Source organism: Pseudophryne corroboree (genome assembly GCF_028390025.1).
Source record: "Pseudophryne corroboree isolate aPseCor3 chromosome 3 unlocalized genomic scaffold, aPseCor3.hap2 SUPER_3_unloc_6, whole genome shotgun sequence".
NCBI lineage: Eukaryota > Metazoa > Chordata > Amphibia > Anura > Myobatrachidae > Pseudophryne > Pseudophryne corroboree.
The window spans coordinates 1,241,187-1,261,184 of record NW_026967552.1 but is presented as its reverse complement, the minus strand read 5'-3'; the positions used below and the strand labels follow the sequence as shown (position 1 = coordinate 1,261,184).

General features: G+C 46.9%; 1 protein-coding gene across 1 annotated transcript; it reads right to left on the bottom strand.

The window, feature by feature from the left end:
* Nucleotides 1-1,909: 1,909 nt before the first annotated feature.
* Nucleotides 1,910-3,674, bottom strand: LOC134984511 (gastrula zinc finger protein XlCGF57.1-like). The gene has a single exon (XM_063950079.1). The coding sequence runs from the start codon at nucleotides 3,634-3,636 to the stop codon at nucleotides 1,933-1,935; it is 1,704 nt and encodes a 567-aa protein (XP_063806149.1). The 5' UTR covers nucleotides 3,637-3,674; the 3' UTR covers nucleotides 1,910-1,932.
* Between the last annotated feature and the right edge of the window lie 16,324 nt (nucleotides 3,675-19,998).

Below are 19,998 nucleotides of genomic sequence, written 5' to 3'. Positions count from 1 at the left end.
CAGAGACAAATACTCAACAGAAATCTTTTGTTTTTAAACAACTTCATTTCATATCTTTAATATACAGATTTTTGTCAATCTATATGCTGGAGGGCCGGGACCATTTTCCGGTGGGGCTGTGTGATGTCATATCTGCGTTCATCTTTGATTAACTCCCTATAAGCTTCCAGAGTGCACCTCATATCTCATCTTTTCAAAGTTAATTAAAATGATTAGTTCAGTAGCAGCACTTCTTTCAGGATTATTACACAGAACACACTTGAAGGCTGACACAGCAAATAACAGTAACACATACAAGGGATTAATTAGAAATAAGCATAATTAAGTCAAATTATCAACTGGTTCTGTGCGGGACCCATACCTCTTTACTGCCTCCAGCATCCCCTGGTACTGCACTGTGACCATCCACCCTGTCTCCCCCAACTACTGCCGCCCACCCGGTCTCTCCCCACTACCACCACCATCTCCCCCCACTACTGCCATCCGCCCCGTGTCTAACCCCACTACTGCCACCCACCCCGTCTCCCTCCACTACGGCCACCCACCCTGTCTTCCCACTACTGCCACCACCGTCTCCCACTACTGCCACCTGCCCCGTCTCCCTCCACTACTGCCATCACCCTGTCTCCCTCCACTACTACCACCTGCACTGTCTCCCCCCACTACTGCCACCCACCCTGTCTCCTTTCACTACTGTCATCTGCACTCTCTTTCCACTACTGCCACCCGCCCTGTCTCCTTTCACTACTGCCACCCGCACTCTCCCCCCACTACTGCCAACCACCCTGTCTCCCCCCATACTACAACCACCAGACGTCTCCCCCTACTGCAACCGCCCTGCCTCCCTCCACTATTGCCATCCCCCCATCTCCCTCCACTATTGCCACCTTCCCTGTCTCCTCCACACTATTGCCACCCATCCTGTCTCCCCCTCACTACTGCCAGCCTCCGTGTCCCTCTGCCAGCTCAGCGCTGCTTGGGGACAATATTACCCATAGACAGTGCATCAGACAGCTCCCGCTACAGCACTAGTGCCACCACCCTGTCTCCCCCTCTGACATCTCAACACTGCTTGGGGATTCTTGGTACTTCTGGTAACAGTCTTTCATATGCAGGTGGAAAAAAGCAGGGCAGTAAGGAGGCAGAAGCTGCTTCTGGTACCATGGACCCTGATCATGTAGGGCTGGGAAAGTCAGTAAGATTATGTAATTGTCACCATCTTACAGGCAGCCGGTGAAGGGAGCAGAGAATGGGTGTTATGTGGCAGGAACGGGCTGGTTAGGTAACAGCCTGGCTGCTGCATTCTGAACAAGCTACAAGTGGTGCAATTCTTTTGCTGGGAGACCCAGGTAGAGGACATTGCAGTTGTCTATGTGTGATGATACAAGTACATGTATGACTGTAGGTAGATCTTCTGAGGGAATAAAGTGCTGGAGTCTGGCTATGTTCTTCAGATGAGTATATGACTGTGGCAGATACCTGATGTCTAAGTGTCACTCCACCATCCAGGACACCAAGATTCCGCACATGATCAGCATTTTGTAACTCTGAACCCCCAAGTGCACGTCTGGCTGGTTTGCAAAGCTGAGCTGTAGCCCTGTCCTTTGTTGGTGAGCTTCTATCATAAGGACCTGTTTCGCCAGGACTGAGTCACAGCCAACTGGCATCACCCACACCTGGAGCTCAGCTAGACAACCATTTAGGATTGGTACTGAGTTCTCAGTACCTGGAGCAAAGACAGGTCATCTGTATAGCAGTGGTAGATGAGGGTATGACATCTGATTATTTCACCCAGTGGTAACATGTATATTGCAAAAAGCAGAGGAGATAGGATAAGAACCTTGAAGAACAATGCATGGCAAGAAGTATACTCCAGAAGATTAAAATGGTTCCTCACCTGAGTGATGTCTATTTTGTGCAACAAGAGCTGATTTATTTCTCAGAGTATGGAAATAGCCTCTCACCTGTGTGACTTTGCTGATGATTAACAAGATGTGATTTCTGTGTAAAACATTTCCCACACTCAGAACATGGAAATGGATTCTCAACTGTGTGACTTCGCTGATGTATAACAAGTTTTGATTTCCGGGAAAAACATTTCCCACACTGAGAGCAAGAAAATGGCTTTTCACCTGTGTGACTTCTCTGATGTCTAAGATGATTTGATTTGTGTGCAAAATATTTCCCACACTCAGAACATGGAAATGGCTTCTCACCTGTGTGACTTCTTTGATGTGAAACAAGATCTGATTTGTGTGCATAACATTTCCCACACTCAGAACATGGAAATGGCTTCTCACCTGTGTGAATTCTGTGATGTCTAACAAGAAATGATTTGAGTGCAAAAAATTTCCCACACTCAGAGCAAGAAAATGGCTTCTTACCTGTGTGACTTCTCTGATGTCTAAGAAGATCTGATTTGTGTGCAAAACATTTCCCACACTCAGAACATGGAAATGGCTTCTCACCTGTGTGACTTCTTTGATGTGTAACAAGATCTGATTTGTGTGCAAAACATTTCCCACACTCAGAACATGGAAATGGCTTCTCACCTGTGTGACTTCGCTGATGTGAAACAAGATCTGATTTGTGTGCAAAACATTTCCCACACTCAGAACATGGAAATGGCTTCTCACCTGTGTGAATTCTGTGATGTTTAACAAGATCTGATTTGTGTGCAAAACATTTCCCACACTCAGAACATGGAAATGGCTTCTCACCTGTGTGACTTCGCTGATGTGTAGCAAGTAGTGATTTCTGGGTAAAACATTTCCTGCACTCAGAGCAAGAAAATGGATTGTCACCTGTGTGACTTTTCTGATGTATAACAAGAAGTGATTTCTGTGCAAAACATTTCCCACACTCAGAACATGGAAATGGCTTCTCACTTGTGTGACTTCGCTGATGTGTAACAAGTTGCGATTTCCAGGAAAAACATTTCCCACACTCAGAGCAAGAAAATGGCTGCACCCCTGTGTGACTTCTCTGATGTCTAAGAAGATCTGATTTGTGTGCAAAACATTTCCCACACTCAGAACATGGAAATGGATTCTCACCTGTGTGACTTCGCTGATGTGAAACAAGATCTGATTTGTGTGCAAAACATTTCCCACACTCAGAACATGGAAATGGCTTCTCACCTGTGTGACTTCTCTGATGTTCAACAAGATGTGATTTCCGTGCAAAACATTTCCCACACTCAGTACATGGAAATGGCCTCTCACCTGTGTGACTTCTGTGATGTTGAACAAGATCTGATTTGTGTGCAAAACATTTCCCACACTCAGAACATGGAAATGGCTTCTCACCTGTGTGACTTCTGTGATGTCTAAGAAGATACGATTTGTATGTAAAACATTTCCCACAATCAGAACACGGAAATGGCATCTCACCTGCCTGTGGGTTAATAGGCTTAGTGTTCTGTGTAAAATATTTGACATCTATAGAACAGGGAAACACTGTATCTACTGTCAGAGCTGTAACAGATGCACCAATATCAGAGTGATCAGGAGAACATTTCCCAGGATCAGAGGGATCAGTTGATAGAGTTGGATGAATAATTGGGGTAATGGGATTAGCTCCTGAAGAATCCTGTCTACTGTCATTATCTCTTCTTTCACAATCCAGCGATAACATTAGATGTCCTTCTGAGATATTCCTGCTTGTGTGTCCATCTGCTGGAAATAAAATACATTATGGAAATGTGACATTTTCTGGAACAATATTAATCTTGTAAACAATAGGAGAAGACGACTCTCTGGGACACTTAATTGTAAATGTGTGTGTATAATAAAACATAACTTTTAATGAAGGCTTTATAATATTGTGTCTCAGACTATCATTGTGTCCACCCTCCTGAGAACACTCACAATAACAAATGTAATATTATAATAAGACTTAGATATATCTCTCTCTTGTACTGGTAACTAACCATGAAGTATAAATGGAGATGTAGTCACTCGCCAAATCCTATGTCAGCACCAATGTAAAACAATGGATGGGGAACATATCGTATGAATTGGAGATTCTAGATGAATAATAACATCAGTCATATGAGCTGATGGATCAGAGAAATGTCTCCTAACGTTACTCCTGGAAGTATTGGTAAGGTAGTGTCAAAGTCAAAAATATTACACACTCACACTACACATACAAACCTCATTCAGAGTGGTCTATGTGCGTGCACGTGTTCGGCCGTGCGTGCGCATACTCACACGCAGCGTACATGTGCTCGCAGGTAGTGCGTATTAGCGCGTGGTATGAGTAAATACGGTAGCATACGCATAGAAAAGCCACAGAGACATATTTCATTCACTTAGTGCATTATTTACACATAGTCTACACGCATCACACCAGCAACTTACACTTACTTGGAAGGCACAGCAAGGGAGGTATTCACCTTTACAGGATGTGAGGGGACAGAAATAGATCAGAACATAGTATTTGGTATCCACATGTACAGTAAAATAAGATTTTAAACCTACCAGTAAATCTTTTTCTCCTAGTCCGTAGAGGATGCTGGGGACTCCATAAGGACCATGGGGTATAGACGCCTCCGCAGGAGACATGGGCACCGTAAAGCTTTAGAATGGGTGTGCACTGGCTCCTCCCTCTATGCCCCTCCTCCAGACCTCAGTTAGGACTGTGCTCAGAGGAGACTGACAGCACGAGGAAAAGGATTTTGTTATCTAAGGGCGAGATACAACCAGCCCACACCATACATACCGTACAACATGGTAAATAATAACCAGTTAACAGTATGAACAAAACAGCATCAGCCAAAGACTGATCTCAACTTTAACCCTTAAGTATGCAATAACTATATACAAGTCTTGCAGAATGTTTCCGCACTGGGACGGCCGCCCAGCATCCTCTACGGATTAGGAGAAAAAGATTTACCGTTAGGTTTAAAATCTTATTTTCTCTTACGTCCTAGAGGATGCTGGGGACTCCGTAAGGACCATGGGGTTTATACCGAAGCTCCAGAATGGGCGGGAGAGTGCGGATGACTCTGCAGCACCGACTGAGCAAACACGAGGTCCTCATCAGCCAGGGTATCAAACTTGTAGAACTTAGCAAAACTGTTTGACCCCGACCAAGTAGTAATGCAGAGACGCCTCGGGCAGCCACCCAAGAAGAGCCCACCTTCCTAGTGGAATGGGCCTTTACTGTATTTGGTACCAGCAATCCAGCCATAGAATGAGCCTGCTGAATCATGTTACAGATCCAGCGAGCTTAGATGCAGGAGTGCCAACCTTGTTGGCTGCATACAGGACAAACAGTTCATCTGTTTTCCGAACCGTAGCCGTTCTGGCTAAATAAATCTTTAAGGCCCTGACTACATCAAGGGACTTGGAATTCTCCAAGGCCCCCGTAGCCACGGGCACCACAATAGGTTGGTTCATATGAAATGACGAAACCACTTTAGGCAGAAATTGAGGACGAGTTCTCAACTCTGCTCGATCCGCATGGAAAATCAGATAGGGGCTCTTGTAAGACAAGGCCGCCAATTCGGACACCCACCTCGCAGATGCCAAGGCCAATAGCATGACCACTTTCCAAGTGAGAAACTTCAATTCAACGGTTTGAAGCGGTTCAAACCAGTGTGACTTAAGGAACTGTAACACCACGTTAAGGTCCCATGGTGCCACCGGGGGCACAAAAGGAGGTTGGATGTGCAACACACCTTTTACAAAAGTCTGGACTTCTGGGAGAGAAGCCAATTCCTTCTAATAAAATATGGATATGGCAAAAATCTGCACCTTAATGGAGCCTAACTTCAGGCCCATATCCACACCTGACTGCAGAAAATGGTGAAAACGTCCTAGTTGAAAATCCTCAGTAGGAGCATCCTTGGCTTCACACCAAGACACATATTTTCTCCAGATACGGTGTTAGTGTTTTGCCGTAACATCCTTCCTAGCTTTAATAAGAGTAGGGATGACCTCCTCTGGAATACCCATTTTAGCTAGGATTTGGTGCCTGAGGGTCCCTCGACCTGGAACAATATGTCCGAATCTTCCTGTTGAGGCGTGACGCCATCATGTCTATATGAGGAAGTTCCCAACGACTTGTCACCTCTGCAAAGACTTCTTGATGAAGTCCCCACTCTCCTGGATGGAAATCGTGTCTGCTGAGGAAGTCTGCTTCCCAGTTGTCTACTCCCGGAATGAAGACCGCTGACAGAGCGCTAACATGATTTTCCACCCAGCGAAGAATCCTGGTGGCTTCTGCCATTGCTGCTCTGTTTTTTGTCCCGCCCTGGCGGTTCACATGCGCCACGGCCGTGACGTTGTCTGACTGGATTAGAACAGGTAGGTTGCGAAGAAGAGTCTCCGCTTGTTTGAGGCCGTTGTAAATGGCCCTCAATTCCTGCACATTGATGTGCAGACAAGCCTCCTGGCGGGACCATATTCCCTGAAAATTGTTTCCCTGTGTGACTGCTCCCCATCCTTGGAGGCTTGCGTCCGTGGTCACAAGAACCCAATCTTGAATGCCGAACCTGCGACCCTCTAGAATGTGAGAACTCTGGAGCCACCACAGGAGAGAGACCCTGGCCCGGGGGGACAGGGCAATCTTCCGATGCATGTGCAGGTGGGACCCTGACCACTTGTCCAGAAGGTCCCACTGAAAAGTCCTTGCATGGAACCTGCCGAATGGAATGGCCTCGTAGGCCGCCACTATCTTTCCTAATACACAAGTGCATTGATGAACTGACACTCTTCCTGGTTTTAACAGGTCTCTGACCATGTTCTGGAGTACTTGGGCTATTTCCTCTGGGAGAAAGACCTTTTGTTTTTCTGTGTCCAGAATCATGCCCAAAAACGACAGTCGAGTTGTCAGGACCAACTGCGACTTCGGTAGATTTAGGATCCAGCCGTGTTGTTGTAGTAGTCTCAGGGAGAGAGACACGCTTTGTAACAATTTCTCCCTTGAACTCGCCTTTATCAGGAGATCGTCCAAGTATGGGATAATTGTGATGCCTTGCTTGCGCAGGAGCACCATCATTTCCGCCATTACCTTGGGGAAAATCCTCGGGGCCGTGGAAAGCCCAAACGGCAACGTCTGAAACTGGTAATGACAATCCTGTACAACGAATCTCAGGTACGCCTGATGAGGATATATGGGGACATGAAGGTACGCATCCTTTATATCTAGTGACACCATAACCCCCCCACACACACACACTTCCAGGCTGGAGATCACTGCCCGGAGAGATTCCATCTTGAATTTGAACCTTTTCAGATATAGGTTAAGGGATTTTAGATTCAGAATGGGCCTGACCGAGCCATCCGGCTTCGGGACCACAAAAAGGCTTGAATTAAAACCCTTCCCCTGTTGTAGTAGGGGAAGCTTGATAATCACTTGCTGATGACACAGCTTTTGTATGGCAGCTGCCACTATTTCCCTCTCTGGGGAGGAAGTTGGCAAGGCCGATTTGAAAAATCGGCGAGGAGGCACATCTTCGAATTCCAGTTTGTAGCCCCGGGACACAATCTCTACCACCCAAGGATCCAAGTCCGACTGAACCCAGACTTGGCTGAAGAGTCAAAGACGTGCCCCCACCGGTGCGGACTCCCTCAGCGGAGCCCCAGCGTCATGTGGTGGATTTTGTAGAGGCTGGGGAGGATTTTTGTTCCTGGGAACTAGTCGTAGCAGGCGCTCTTTCCCTCTACCTCTGGCGAAGAAGGAAGAGCCGCGACCCTTTCTGAACTTATGCGACCGAAAGGACTGCATCTGATATTGCAGTGTTTTCTTTTGCTGTGGGGGAACATAAGGCAAAAAAGAAGATTTACCCGCGGTAACTGTGGTAACCAGGTCCGCGAGGCCCTCCCCAAATAAAACTTCACAAAGTCTCCATATGTCTTTTTGAATCAGCATCACCTGTCCATTGGCGGGTCCACAGGGACCGTCTAGCAGAAATCGCCATGGCATTGGCTCTTGAACCCAACAGCCCAATAGCTCTTGCAGCTTCTCTCATATATAATGCTGCGTCCTTAATGTGACCCAAGGCCAACAAAATGGTATCTTTATCTAGTGTGTCAATGTCAGACGACAAGGTATCTGCCCACGCTGCAACTGCGCTACCCACCCACGCCGACACTACTGCCGGTCTTAATAGGGCACCCGTATGTGTATAAATTGATTTTAAGGTAGTTTCCTGTCTGAGATCAGCTGGATCCTTGAGGGCTGCCGTATCAGGGGATGGTAGCGCCACCTATTTTGACAAGCGCGTTAAAGCCTTGCCCACTGTGGGCGAGGATTCCCACCGTAACCTGTCCTGGGAGGGGAAAGGATACGCCATAATAATTCTCTTGGGAATCTGCAGTTTCTTGTCTGGAGTTTCCCAAGCTTTTTCAAATGAGGTGTTCAGCTCATGAGATGGGGGAAAAGTTACCTGAGGTTTCTTTTCCTTAAACATGCAGACTCTCGTGTCAGGGACAGAGGGGTCCTCAGTGATATGCAAAACATCTTTTATTGCAACAATCATATATTGAATACTCTTGGTCACCCTTGGGTGCAACCTAGCATCATCATAGTCGACACTGGAGTCGGAATCCGTGTCGGTATCAGTGTCTACTACCTGGGAAAGGGGACGTTTTTGAGACCCCGAAGGGCCCTGTGACACAGTCAAAGCCATGGATTGACTCCCTGCTTTTTCCCTGGACTCTGCTTTGTCCAATCTTTTATGTAATAAAGTCACATTAGCATTTAAAACATTCCACATATCCATCCAATCAGGTGTCAGCGCCGCCGACGGAGACACCACAATCATCTGCTCTGCCTCCTCCCTAGATGAGCCTTCCACCTCAGACATGCCGACACACACGTACAGACACCCCCACACACACTGGGATATCTAATATTACGGGGACTGACCCACAATAAGGCCCTTAAGAGAGACAGAGAGAGTATGCCAGCACACACCCAGCGCCACTGCATACTGAGACAAAGTCCCAGCCTGTCAGCGCTTTTTATATAAATGTGTAATACACCAAACTTTTGCGCCAAATAATGTGCCCCCCCCCCCCCCCTCGTTTTGGCCCTCTGTACTTGATATCAGCAGGGGAGAGTCCGGGCGCAGCTTCTCTGCAGCATGCTGAGGAGAAAATGGCGCTGGTTAGTGCTTAAGGATCAAGCTCCGCCCCCTCGATGGCGGGCTTTGATCCCGCACTAAATCTTTATACTGGCGGGGGATTTGAAATTATACTGCCTCCGCAGTATAAGTACTCTGCCAGTGCCTATTTGAGGTATATTTATGCTGCCCAGGGCGCCCCCCTGCGCCCTGCACCCTTTCTGTGGCGCCTGTGAGTGTGAACTGGGAGCAATGGCGGGCAGCGTTACCACTGCGCGGTACCTCATGAAGATCTGAAGTCTTCTGCCGCCTTTGAAGTCTTCTTTCTTCTTATACTCACCCGGCTTCTATCTTCCGGCTCTGTGAGGATGGCGGTGCGGCTCCGGGACGAACGGCGAGGACGACACCTGCATTCCGACCCTCTGGAGCTAATGGTGTCCAGTAGCCTAAGAAGCAGAGCCCATCAGTTAAGTAGGTCTGCTTCTCTCCCCTCAGTCCCACGAAGCGGGGAGCCTGTTGCCAGCAGTGCTCCCTGAAAGTAATAAACCTAACAAAAGCTTTTTCAGAGAAACTCAGGAGAGCTCCCTTGCAGTGCATCCAGTCTCCACTGGGCACAGGAACTAACTGAGGTCTGAAGGAGGGGCATAGAGGGAGGAGCCAGTGCACACCCATTCTAAAGCTTTACAGTGCCCATGTCTTCTGCGGAGCCGTCTATACCCCATAGTCCTTACGGAGTCCCCAGCATCCTCAAGGACGTAAGAGAAATTATGGCCAACATTCCGATAGCAGTCTGCATGTAATTGCATGTTCCTGCGCATAGTTATGCGCAGGAATGCAATAATCATATCTTACTGTATTTTCCTGACTTTTGACGGGAACCCAGTGGCGGATTCCAGCAAGTACACCTGGACCAAGCAGCGCCCACCTGTTCGAACCAACCTATGACCCCTCTCGTACTGTAAATGACCTGCCCCTTGACCTATGGATGAAGAGCTTAGTTTCTATTGTTATGTACTTTGGAATATTGTATAAAAGCCAAGCCTCTGGGCCGGTCTCAGTCTCATGCTCTTAAGGTCATCTATCCAGATCGACTGAGTACCGGATATGGGTGGCACAGGCGAACTAACGTATGTATTCATTGGTTGTAGCTTCTTCTCTGTATTAGTGTTGTATTTCTTTGTTATCCCCTTTTGAGTAAATATTTGTTGCTGCTTTGGACCACAACATAACATACAAATACTGGTGTCGCATTCTGTTTCTGTTTAAGGTATATTCAGTCACACGAGTAGCTACTTTGTGCTCACTACGTGTTGGCGTGCTTACACAACTCGCGTACATAGGGGTTTAGTGCATACACGTAGTGGCCACAGCGGCCCGATTCATTGTGCAATAAGGGTACTGGCTTTTCCTGAAAGTTAATCGAACTTAACAGTTGGGAGCTCGTCCGCTTCACCACATACTCGGACTTTACAGGACCACACAGACTTTGGCCTAGCAACAAAGCGTGGGGACACGTCCTTTTGCATTGTGTCTAAAAGTAACTTGTGTTGCTGACCGCGTTTGTGCTGTATTGTCTCAGAGGTGCTGGTGTGAACCACAGGACAAACAGGAAAAAATATACGTTATGGTAAGAACTTACCGTTGATAACGTGATTTCTCTTATGTCCACAGGTATCCACAGGATAGCATTGGGATATTGTCGAGCGACAGCGAAAATGGCACCAACACGGTCACGAGCTTTCTGGCCACCCAGGATGCATTGGGGCCCTCGCCATATAGTCCCGCCCCCTGACTCAGATCAGTTCTTTCCACAGCGATTTTAGGCAGGAACATCAGGCAGAGACCTGTTTAGGCGATAAGAACACACATGCACACCCTTCCATACAAGAAGGAAGAGGTTTTAGTGATTGTCTAGATCCTCAAATGAGATGCGTCAGGGTGGGATCCCTGTGGACATAAGAGAAATCCCGTTATCAATTGTAAGTTCTTACCATAACGTATATTTCTCTGGCTGGGTCCACAGGATTATCCACAGGATAACATTGGGATTCCCAAAGCCATTTAGTGGTGGGGACGCTCCTGATTGCACAGGAGGACCTTTCGCCCGAAGTCTGCGTCATGAGAGGCAAAAGTATCCAAGGCATAATGTCTGATGAATGTGTTTATGGAAGACCATGTGGCTGCCCTACATATCTGTTCTGCTGAAGCACCCTGCTGTGCTGCCCAAGAAGGATCTACCTTACGTGTAGAGTGTGCAGAGACATTAGCCGGAATAGGGAGATCTGCATGAGAATAAGCTTCTGATATTACCATTCGGAGCCATCTCGCCAGCGTCTGTTTACTAGCAGGCCAACCTCTCCTATGGAATCCGTAGAGGATGAAGAGGGAATCTGTTTTCCTGATGGCACTAGTACGATCTATGTAGATTCTCAAAGCTCGGACCACGTCCAGCGACGCTTCTCCCGCAGATAGTACCGATACCTGAAAAGCTGGGACTACAATCTCTTCATTCAGGTGAAACTTTGATACCACCTTTGGAAGATAACTAGATCTCGTTCTGAGAACTGCTCTGTCTAGAAAAAAAACTTAGGAAAGGAGACTTACATGATAATGCTCCTAAATCTGACACTCTTCTGGCTGACGCCATTGCCAGTATAAAAAGAACTTTAACCGTTAACCATTTAAGATCTGCTCTCTCAAGTGGTTCAAACAGAGGACCCTGGAGAAATGTAAGAACTAAATTCAAATCCCAGGGGGCTGCAGGAGGAACAAATGGAGGTTGAATATGTACTACTCCTTGAAAAAATGTACGTACATCCTGTAAATCAGCAATCTTCTGCTGAAACCATACAGTTAACGCTGAAACTTGAACCCTCAAGGAAGCAACTTTCAACCCCTTATCCAATCCTGCCTGAAGGAAATTCAAAATCCTAGCTACTTTAAAAGATCTCGGATTTAATTTTTTTCCAGAACACCAATGAATATAGGTTTGCCATATTCTATGATACACACGGGCCGAAGAAGGCTTTCTTGCTCTAAGCATGCTTTGGATTACTTGTTTCGAAAATCCTTTAGCCTCTAAGATAGAGGTTTCAACAGCCACGCCGTCAAAGATAGGCGATCCAGATTACTGTGACAACAAGGACCCTGCATTAGTAGATCTGGACGTTGAGGGAGCAGTATCGGTGCATCCACAGACATTCTCCACAGATCTGTGTACCAATGCCTTCTTGGCCAAGCTGGAGCTATTAGAATGATTGCTCCTTTTGCCTGTTTTATCTTTCTCACTACTCTGGGTAACAGAGATATTGGAGGGAACAGATATGCCAGCTGAAACCTCCATTCTACTGACAGTGCGTCTACAAGGACCGCTCCTGGGTCCCTTGTTCTTGATCCATACCTCGGAACTTTGTTGTTTAGACGAGACACCATAAGGTCTATCTCCGGTAGACACCATCTGTTCACCAGTGTCTGAAACGCTTCTGGGTGTAGTGCCCATTCGGTTTCCTGAATGGTGTGCCGACTGAGAAAATCCGCTTCCCAGTTTAGTACACAAGTGACAAATACTGCTGACAATCCTGGGAGATGGAGTTCTGCCCATTTTAGAATGGGAGTTGCTTCCTCCATCAGACTCTTGCTGTGAGTTCCTCCTTGATGATTGAGGTATGCTACTGCCGTCGCATTGTCTGAGCGGATCTGGACTGGTCTTCCTTGTAGATTGTCCTTTGCCTGAACTAGAGCCAAGTAAACGGCCCTTATCTCCAACAGATTTATCGGCAGGCGACTTTCCCCTGCGGTCCATTTTCCCTGGAACCATAGGCTTCCGAGTACTGCCCCCCAGCCTTGCAGGCTGGCATCTGTTGTCAGGACTTGCCACTCTTTTATCCAAAAAGGTCTTCCCTTGTTTAAATGGTCTGTCTGTAGCCACCACGCTAGAGACCTTTTTACTTTCACTGGAATCTTTATCATCTGCTTCTTTATCGTCTGATGATTTCCGTTCCATTTGGTCAAAATAAGGTGCTGCAACAGTCTGGAGTGGAATTGCGCATATTCCACCATGTCGAAGGTTGATACCATCAGACCCAACAGTCGCATTTCTGCATGGACTGACATTGTCTGGGCATGCAACGCTTCCTGAGCCATGACCTGCACCTTGACTATCTTTTTCTCTGGTAAGAGAACTTTCTGTAGGTCTGAATCCAATATGGCCCCCAAATGAACCATCCGCTGTGACGGATTCAGGGACGACTTTTCCCAATTTATGAGCCACCCGTGTCTCTGTAAACAAACTATTGTCTGTTGAAGATAACTCAAAAGTAACTCCTGCGAATGTGCTAGGATTAACAGGTCGTCGAGGTATGGGAATATTCTTACCCCCTGTTTGCGCAGACAAGCTGCCATAACCACCATGATCTTGGTAAACACCCTGGGTGCTGTAGCTAGCCCGAAGGGCAGAGCTTGGAACTGGAAATGTTCCTGGAGGATAGCAAACCTGAGGTAATACTGATGTGACGGTGCTATAGGCACATGTAGGTAAGCATCCCGTACATCCAGAGGTACCATGTAATCTCCCGGTTCCATAGCCAACATTATGGAGCGTAACGTCTCCATGTGGAACTTTAGGATCCAAATGTATTTGTTTAACATTTTCAGATGGAGGATTGGTCGATATGACCCATTTGGCTTCTGGATTAGAAATAGATTGGAGTAAAACCCCTGTCCCCTTTGTGATGGAGGTACTGGGACAATCACACCTGACTGCAGTCATTTTTGGACTGCTTCTTGCAGGCCATTTGCCTTCGACTCTATACGAGACGGGCTGGTGCAAAAAAATATTTGAGGAGGCTGTCTCCTGAATGGGAACCCATACCCCTGAGATACCACCTTCTGCACCCAAGCATCTGCTGTTGACTGTTGCCATATGTGTGCAAAAAGAAGGAGTCGGCCCCCAACCCTGGAATCCTCCAGGCAGAGGCCCGTCTCTTCAGGCTGAGGGCTTCTGTTCAGGTTTGGAAGCTGGCTTTTTACTAGCCCACTGCTTCCTACCCCTGGGTTTAAACTGGGGTTGCTTAGGCTCCTCTTTAGCTTTCGCTTTGCAACAAAAAGAGCGAAATTTTAAACCCTTGGACTTAGGGTTATAGGTAGCCGGAAATCTGACCTTTTTCGATTCAGCCTCTGATTCTAGGATATCCGATAAAGGTTTTCCAAATAATATATTACCTAACCCATGTAAGTTGTACACTGTTTTACCTTCTCCCCAAGATTGTAGCAACAAGGAAGACGAACCCAGCATGATGTCAGCCCTCGCCCTGGCAGCCACCATACAGGAAACTCGGGTGGGCACTGCCCAACCAGAAAGGGCAGTGGCAGCAACAGCCTGCGAAGGGGCGGATGAGATCGTGACCACTGGTAAGTATGGAACCGTCCATTATGCAGAGACAGTAACCCCCTGTATTATAGAGACAAATAAAAACAATGTGGTCGAGTTACACCAGGTCAGGGTGATTGCAGTTCCCAATGGGAAAACTGATAGTCAGCGGGTGACCCCCATCAGGAACATTGCTATGCATTGTCCATGGTCCCGAACAGAACTGAGGTCAATTATGGCAGAATTCCCCGACCCCAGAAAGAATCTAGTCAAATGGCAACAATATATAAAGGAATTGGGACATTCCCAAGAGCCCACAAATAAAGATTGGCGGAGAGCGAGTCTTCCCCCTAATATTGACATCCCCAAATTTATCACAGACTGCAGGCTAAATCCAGAAGTGCCACTCACTGATGATTACAATCTGGAGAATGTCAGGCAGATCAACATACAACTAGGATTGTATTTCCCAACTGTTGTTAAATGGAATAAAATCTTCTCCATACGGCAGAAAGAAAGTGAAACGGCATCCGAGCATTTCCACAGTGCTATACAGGAAATGGCTAGATACACTGGGGTAGAGGATATTAAGGAAAATGCCAACCACAGGGAGGTAGCTGTCTCTGTACTAATGGAGGGGCTGAAGGAGGCACAGAGGATCAGAGTGCAAACCTCCCTACTGAATTGGAAGGGTATTATGGTAACTGCATTAAGGGAATCAGCAATTGACCACGACCGTAATATCCTCAAAACCAGGGAGACACACGGGGATCGGTTGATGATGGCAAGCATTCAGGCGCTGGAAGGAACGTCAACCCAACCAAACCCCCAGACCCCTGAAGACTGGAGGAGGCCCGCAACATGTTTTCTTTGTAAAAGGGAAGGGCATTATGCCAGGGAGTGTACAAGTAATAGCACACATAAATATAGACCCCCTAGACCAAGATACGAGCCACATAACTACACACATAGGCAGGATCAGGGATCACACAGGAGAGAGTACGAGCCGCATAGAGGGGAAACAAGGAGGTACCCACCACGGAGGGACTGGCAAACCCCCGAAAACTTACCGTTATCCCCCTCACATATTGTAGCTGCCAATGCCCCACGGGAGGGTCCAAGTCCACAATAGAGGTTAGGTCACACCTGTAGTCTGCAGCCAGTGAAATTGATTGCTGGCCTTGGAAGTGAACCTAAGGTCATGGTCAATGTAGCTGGAACACTACAACCATTTCTTGTAGATACAGGGGCGGCCAGATCTGTACTCAAATCTCCAACCGGTATATTGACCTCGGCCAAAACCATTTCGGCTATGGGAGTAACGGGAAAAGTGCAGCAGTATCCTTTGACTAGACCTGCAGAGGTTACGATAGGGCCTTTGCATACCAAACATTAATTTTTGTTGGCTGTGTCGGCCCCGACTAACCTACTAGGCAGAGACTTGTGTAAAATGCGGTGTGTCATATATTGTACACCTGAGGGTGTGTTCTTAGATATCCCTGAAAATCACGCACCGGAAGTACGATATGTTAGACACACCACAAAGGCTAATGATGCACTCTACCGTTCTAGACACTTGTCCATCGCAGGTAGAGGAAATTATCTCGCAAATACCAGGTTCCCTATGAACCAAAGATGGACAGAACACTGGATCGATGGCGAATGTAGCCCCAGTAGTACAAATAAAAGATGGCAGGATAGCTCCAAAAATCCCCCAGTACCCTCTGAAGCCAGAGGTGGAATTAGGAGTTTACCCTGTCATAGAACGGCTGCTACAGCAGGGCATCCTTGTCAGGATGTCCAGCCCAGCTAACAGTCCCATCTTCCCCGTGAAAAAGAGTGGGGGGAGGGGATACCGGCTAGTGCAGGATTTAAGAGGGATAAATAAAATAGTCAAGTCAATTCCCCGTAGTGCCCAATCCAGCGGTCATTCTCATGCAGATCCCCGCAACCTCTTCTTACTTCACTGTGATTGACCTCTGCTGCTTTCTATTCTGTCCCTCTCCACCCCGACAGTCAGTACCTTTTCGCCTTTACTTACAGGGGAGTACAGTACACATGGACCCATCTACCCCAAGGCTTCATTGACAGCCCAAGTATTTTCTCCCAAACCCTGCATGACTGTTTGCAATCCTTTCAACCTGAAAATGGGTCAGTGCTAATACAATATGTTGATGACTTGTTGTTGGGCTCTGACTCATTTGAGTCGTCCCTGGCAGATACTAAACAGCTTCTGTTTCACCTCTCTGAGACAGGACACAAGGTTTCAAAGGATAAATTGCAGTTGTGCAGGACAAGGGTTAAGTATTTGGGACACTGCCTGACGCAAGGACTGAGACCCCTTACCACTGACAGGATACAGGCCATCCGCGACATGACTCTGCCGCAAACCCAGCAACAAATCCGTACCTTTCTAGGAGTGTGTGGGTACTGTCGGAATTGGATTCCAGGGTTCTCTATTTTGGCATTACCAGTGCAAGAAATGGTCTCATCAAGCAAACCAGACCGGGTCTCTCATACTGAGGAATCCGTTTGAGAGACTAAAAGAGTGTTTGTCACAAGCACCAGCATTGGGAAATGCCAGACTATGAGAAACCCTTTGAATTGTACGGAACAGAAAGTGCTGGCTGCGCGGCAGGAGTCTTAACCCAGAAACATGGTGATGCCAGCAGACTGGCAGCCTACTACAGCACACAACTGGACACTGTAGCACGGTCTCTCCCTACTTGCCTACGAAGTGTTGCAGCCATCGCTTTGTTGGTAAGTAAAAGTGAAGATGTAGTGTTAGGACATGACTTGACCATCCACACACCCCATGCAGTGTCAGCCTTGCTAAACTCTGCCCAAACCAGACATGTCTCATCTACCAGGTGTACAAAGTGGGAACTGTCATTGATGGCCCCTGTAAACATCACCATCAAAATGTGCAGCACACTAAATCCTGCAACTTATTTGCCAAGTGTGCCTTGTCATGCACAAAGGGTGGGAGATGAGAATGATGGTGAAGGAGGATTTAGTGCAGACACTGACATGCATGACTGTATGGAATACCTAAACCAGACCTTCATTGCAAGACCTGACATCAGTGACAACCCACTAGAGGACGTAGATTTTACCTTTTACACTGACGGTACTTGTCACAGACAGACGGAATCAGGAGACCTGTGCACCGGATACGCAGTTGTAGATGACGAAGGTATCATAGAAGCTGAACCCCTTGGTCCACCTCACTCAGCACAAGTCGCTGAACTGGTAGCACTGACCAGACCATGTGAGTTGGCAAAGGGTAATTTAGCTAATATATACACGGATTCTAGATATGCGTTTGGAGTGGTACATGATTTTGGGGCCCTATGGCGCCTCAGAAATTTCATGACAGCAGCTGGCACACCCGTGGCGCATGCGTCACACATCAAAAGACTGCTGACGGCAATACAGGAACCTGACAGAGTGGCTGTTATCAAGTGTAAAGCGCACACTTACAACCAAGACCCAATCTCACTTGGTAACAGCCGGGCGGACGAAGCTGCAAAATCAGCAGCAAGCACAACCATACAAACCAACATCACACCACTGATGACATTTAACACTGTAAGCATGCAACAACTAATTGAAATGCAAGATTTGTGTTCCCTACAGGAGAAGGTCGTTTGGAAGGTGAAGGGATATGGTCAGGTGTCCTCAGGACTTTGGACAGATGGACACGGTAAGCCAGTGGCCCCCAGGGCATATCTCCCAAGCCTAGCTGAGGCGGCACACGGTCTGACTCATCTGGGCAAAGAAGGTATGTCCAAGTTGGTGAGAGCCTACTGGAGTGCACCAGGGTTCTCTTCACATGCAGTTAAGAAGGCAATGACATGTCTTACTTGCTTGAGGAAGAATATTGGGAAGACAATACCGATGGAGCCATCCCATATCGTTCCTACAGACGGACCTTTCCAGGTAATACAAATTGACTTCATACAGCTACCACCCTGCAGAAATTTGAAATGTGTGTTAGTATGTACAGATGTCTTTTCCAACTGGGTAGAAGCATTCCCCACTGCCACAAATACTGCCGTGTTCACTGCAAAGAAAATCGTGCAGGAATGTGTGTGCAGGTATGGTATCCCTAGAATGATTGAAAGTGACAGGGGGACCCATTTTAAAGGTGAAGTCTTTCAGATCATGTGCAAACTGATGGGTATTAATAGTAAGCTGCAAACTCCATACCGGCCACAGGCAAGTGCGAAGGTGAAGAGAATGAACAGCACTATTAAGAACAAGCTGAGCAAAGTGATGGCTGAAACTGGACTGTTGTGGCCAGAGGCATTTCCACTAGTATTGTACAGCATCAGAACCACTCCCACGTCACTGCTTAACTTATCACCCTTCGAAGTTCTTTTTGGTCGACAACCGCATGTAATGATAGACCCCCAGGATGATTTGAAATGCAATAACGAAATAACTGTGCAATATTTGGTTAGGATGAGCCAGCAACTGAGAAACCAGCAAAGGAATCTAAAACTGGCGATTCCTGACCTACCGAACAGTAATTGTCATGTCATTGAACCTGGGGATTTTGTGACGATTTGAAATTTTCTGCGCTCAGGTTGCCTCATTGACAGGTGGGAAGGACTGTACCAAGTTTTATTGACCAGCACAACAGCACTGAAGGTCGGCGAAAGAGAGACTTGGGTCCACTCGTCCCACTGCAAGAAGGTTGTTGACCCGGAGAAAACTCGTGACAAGGAGAAAGGTAAAGAGAACCTCGAATCACTAGAGAATCTGTTCCGGGAAAGCTAAAGAGGCAGGACTGTTGGACGGCACCTGAGCGTGGAGAGCAGAAAAATCAAGGACAGTTGGCAAAGATCAAGTATGTTTGGCAAAGCCAAGGATGGTTAGCAAAATCAAGGATGGTTGTCGTACCATTTTTCTTTTTTTTTCACCTCCCCACTACATTTTTCTTTTTTTCTCTCGTCCTATTTTTGTTCCTAACGAAATGGATCCATCCCAAGAGACTGTTTCGTATTTTTCTGGTGACTCTGTTCAGGAAAATGTGTTTTTGTGAGGGCCCCCCGAGACGTCAAGCAAGTATCTGGAATGGGGTCTGATGGAGAGTACGGATTGGTAGGACCCCAGGATCAGCGTATCACTTTGGTCAGAGCTGGTAAAAGTAAGAGATCTGGTAGTCACAGAGCTCGGAGAAAATGTGAAGGGTTGTTGTCTGATGAAAACTGCATATGTAAGTACTGCGATAACATAGTCGAAGATAAGTGAATCCAGAGATATCAGTCAATCAATAATATCGATATTGACAAACATCCTTTGAGTGACTATCACTCATTAGTGGGTACGATTTTAGATCAAACAGAATGCTAGGTGTGCTCACAAGTACCTCAAGGACAGAGTAAATCGGGATTAGTGCCATACCATTTAACGATAGATGAGGTACTTGGGTTACACGGAGGGAGACCGGTGGACGTAAAGTATAATATATCTAAGCCCCCTAGTCTAAAGCTCCAACAGTACCAGGTAGATAGGTTACTTATGTTTCAACCTGACCAATTTTAGA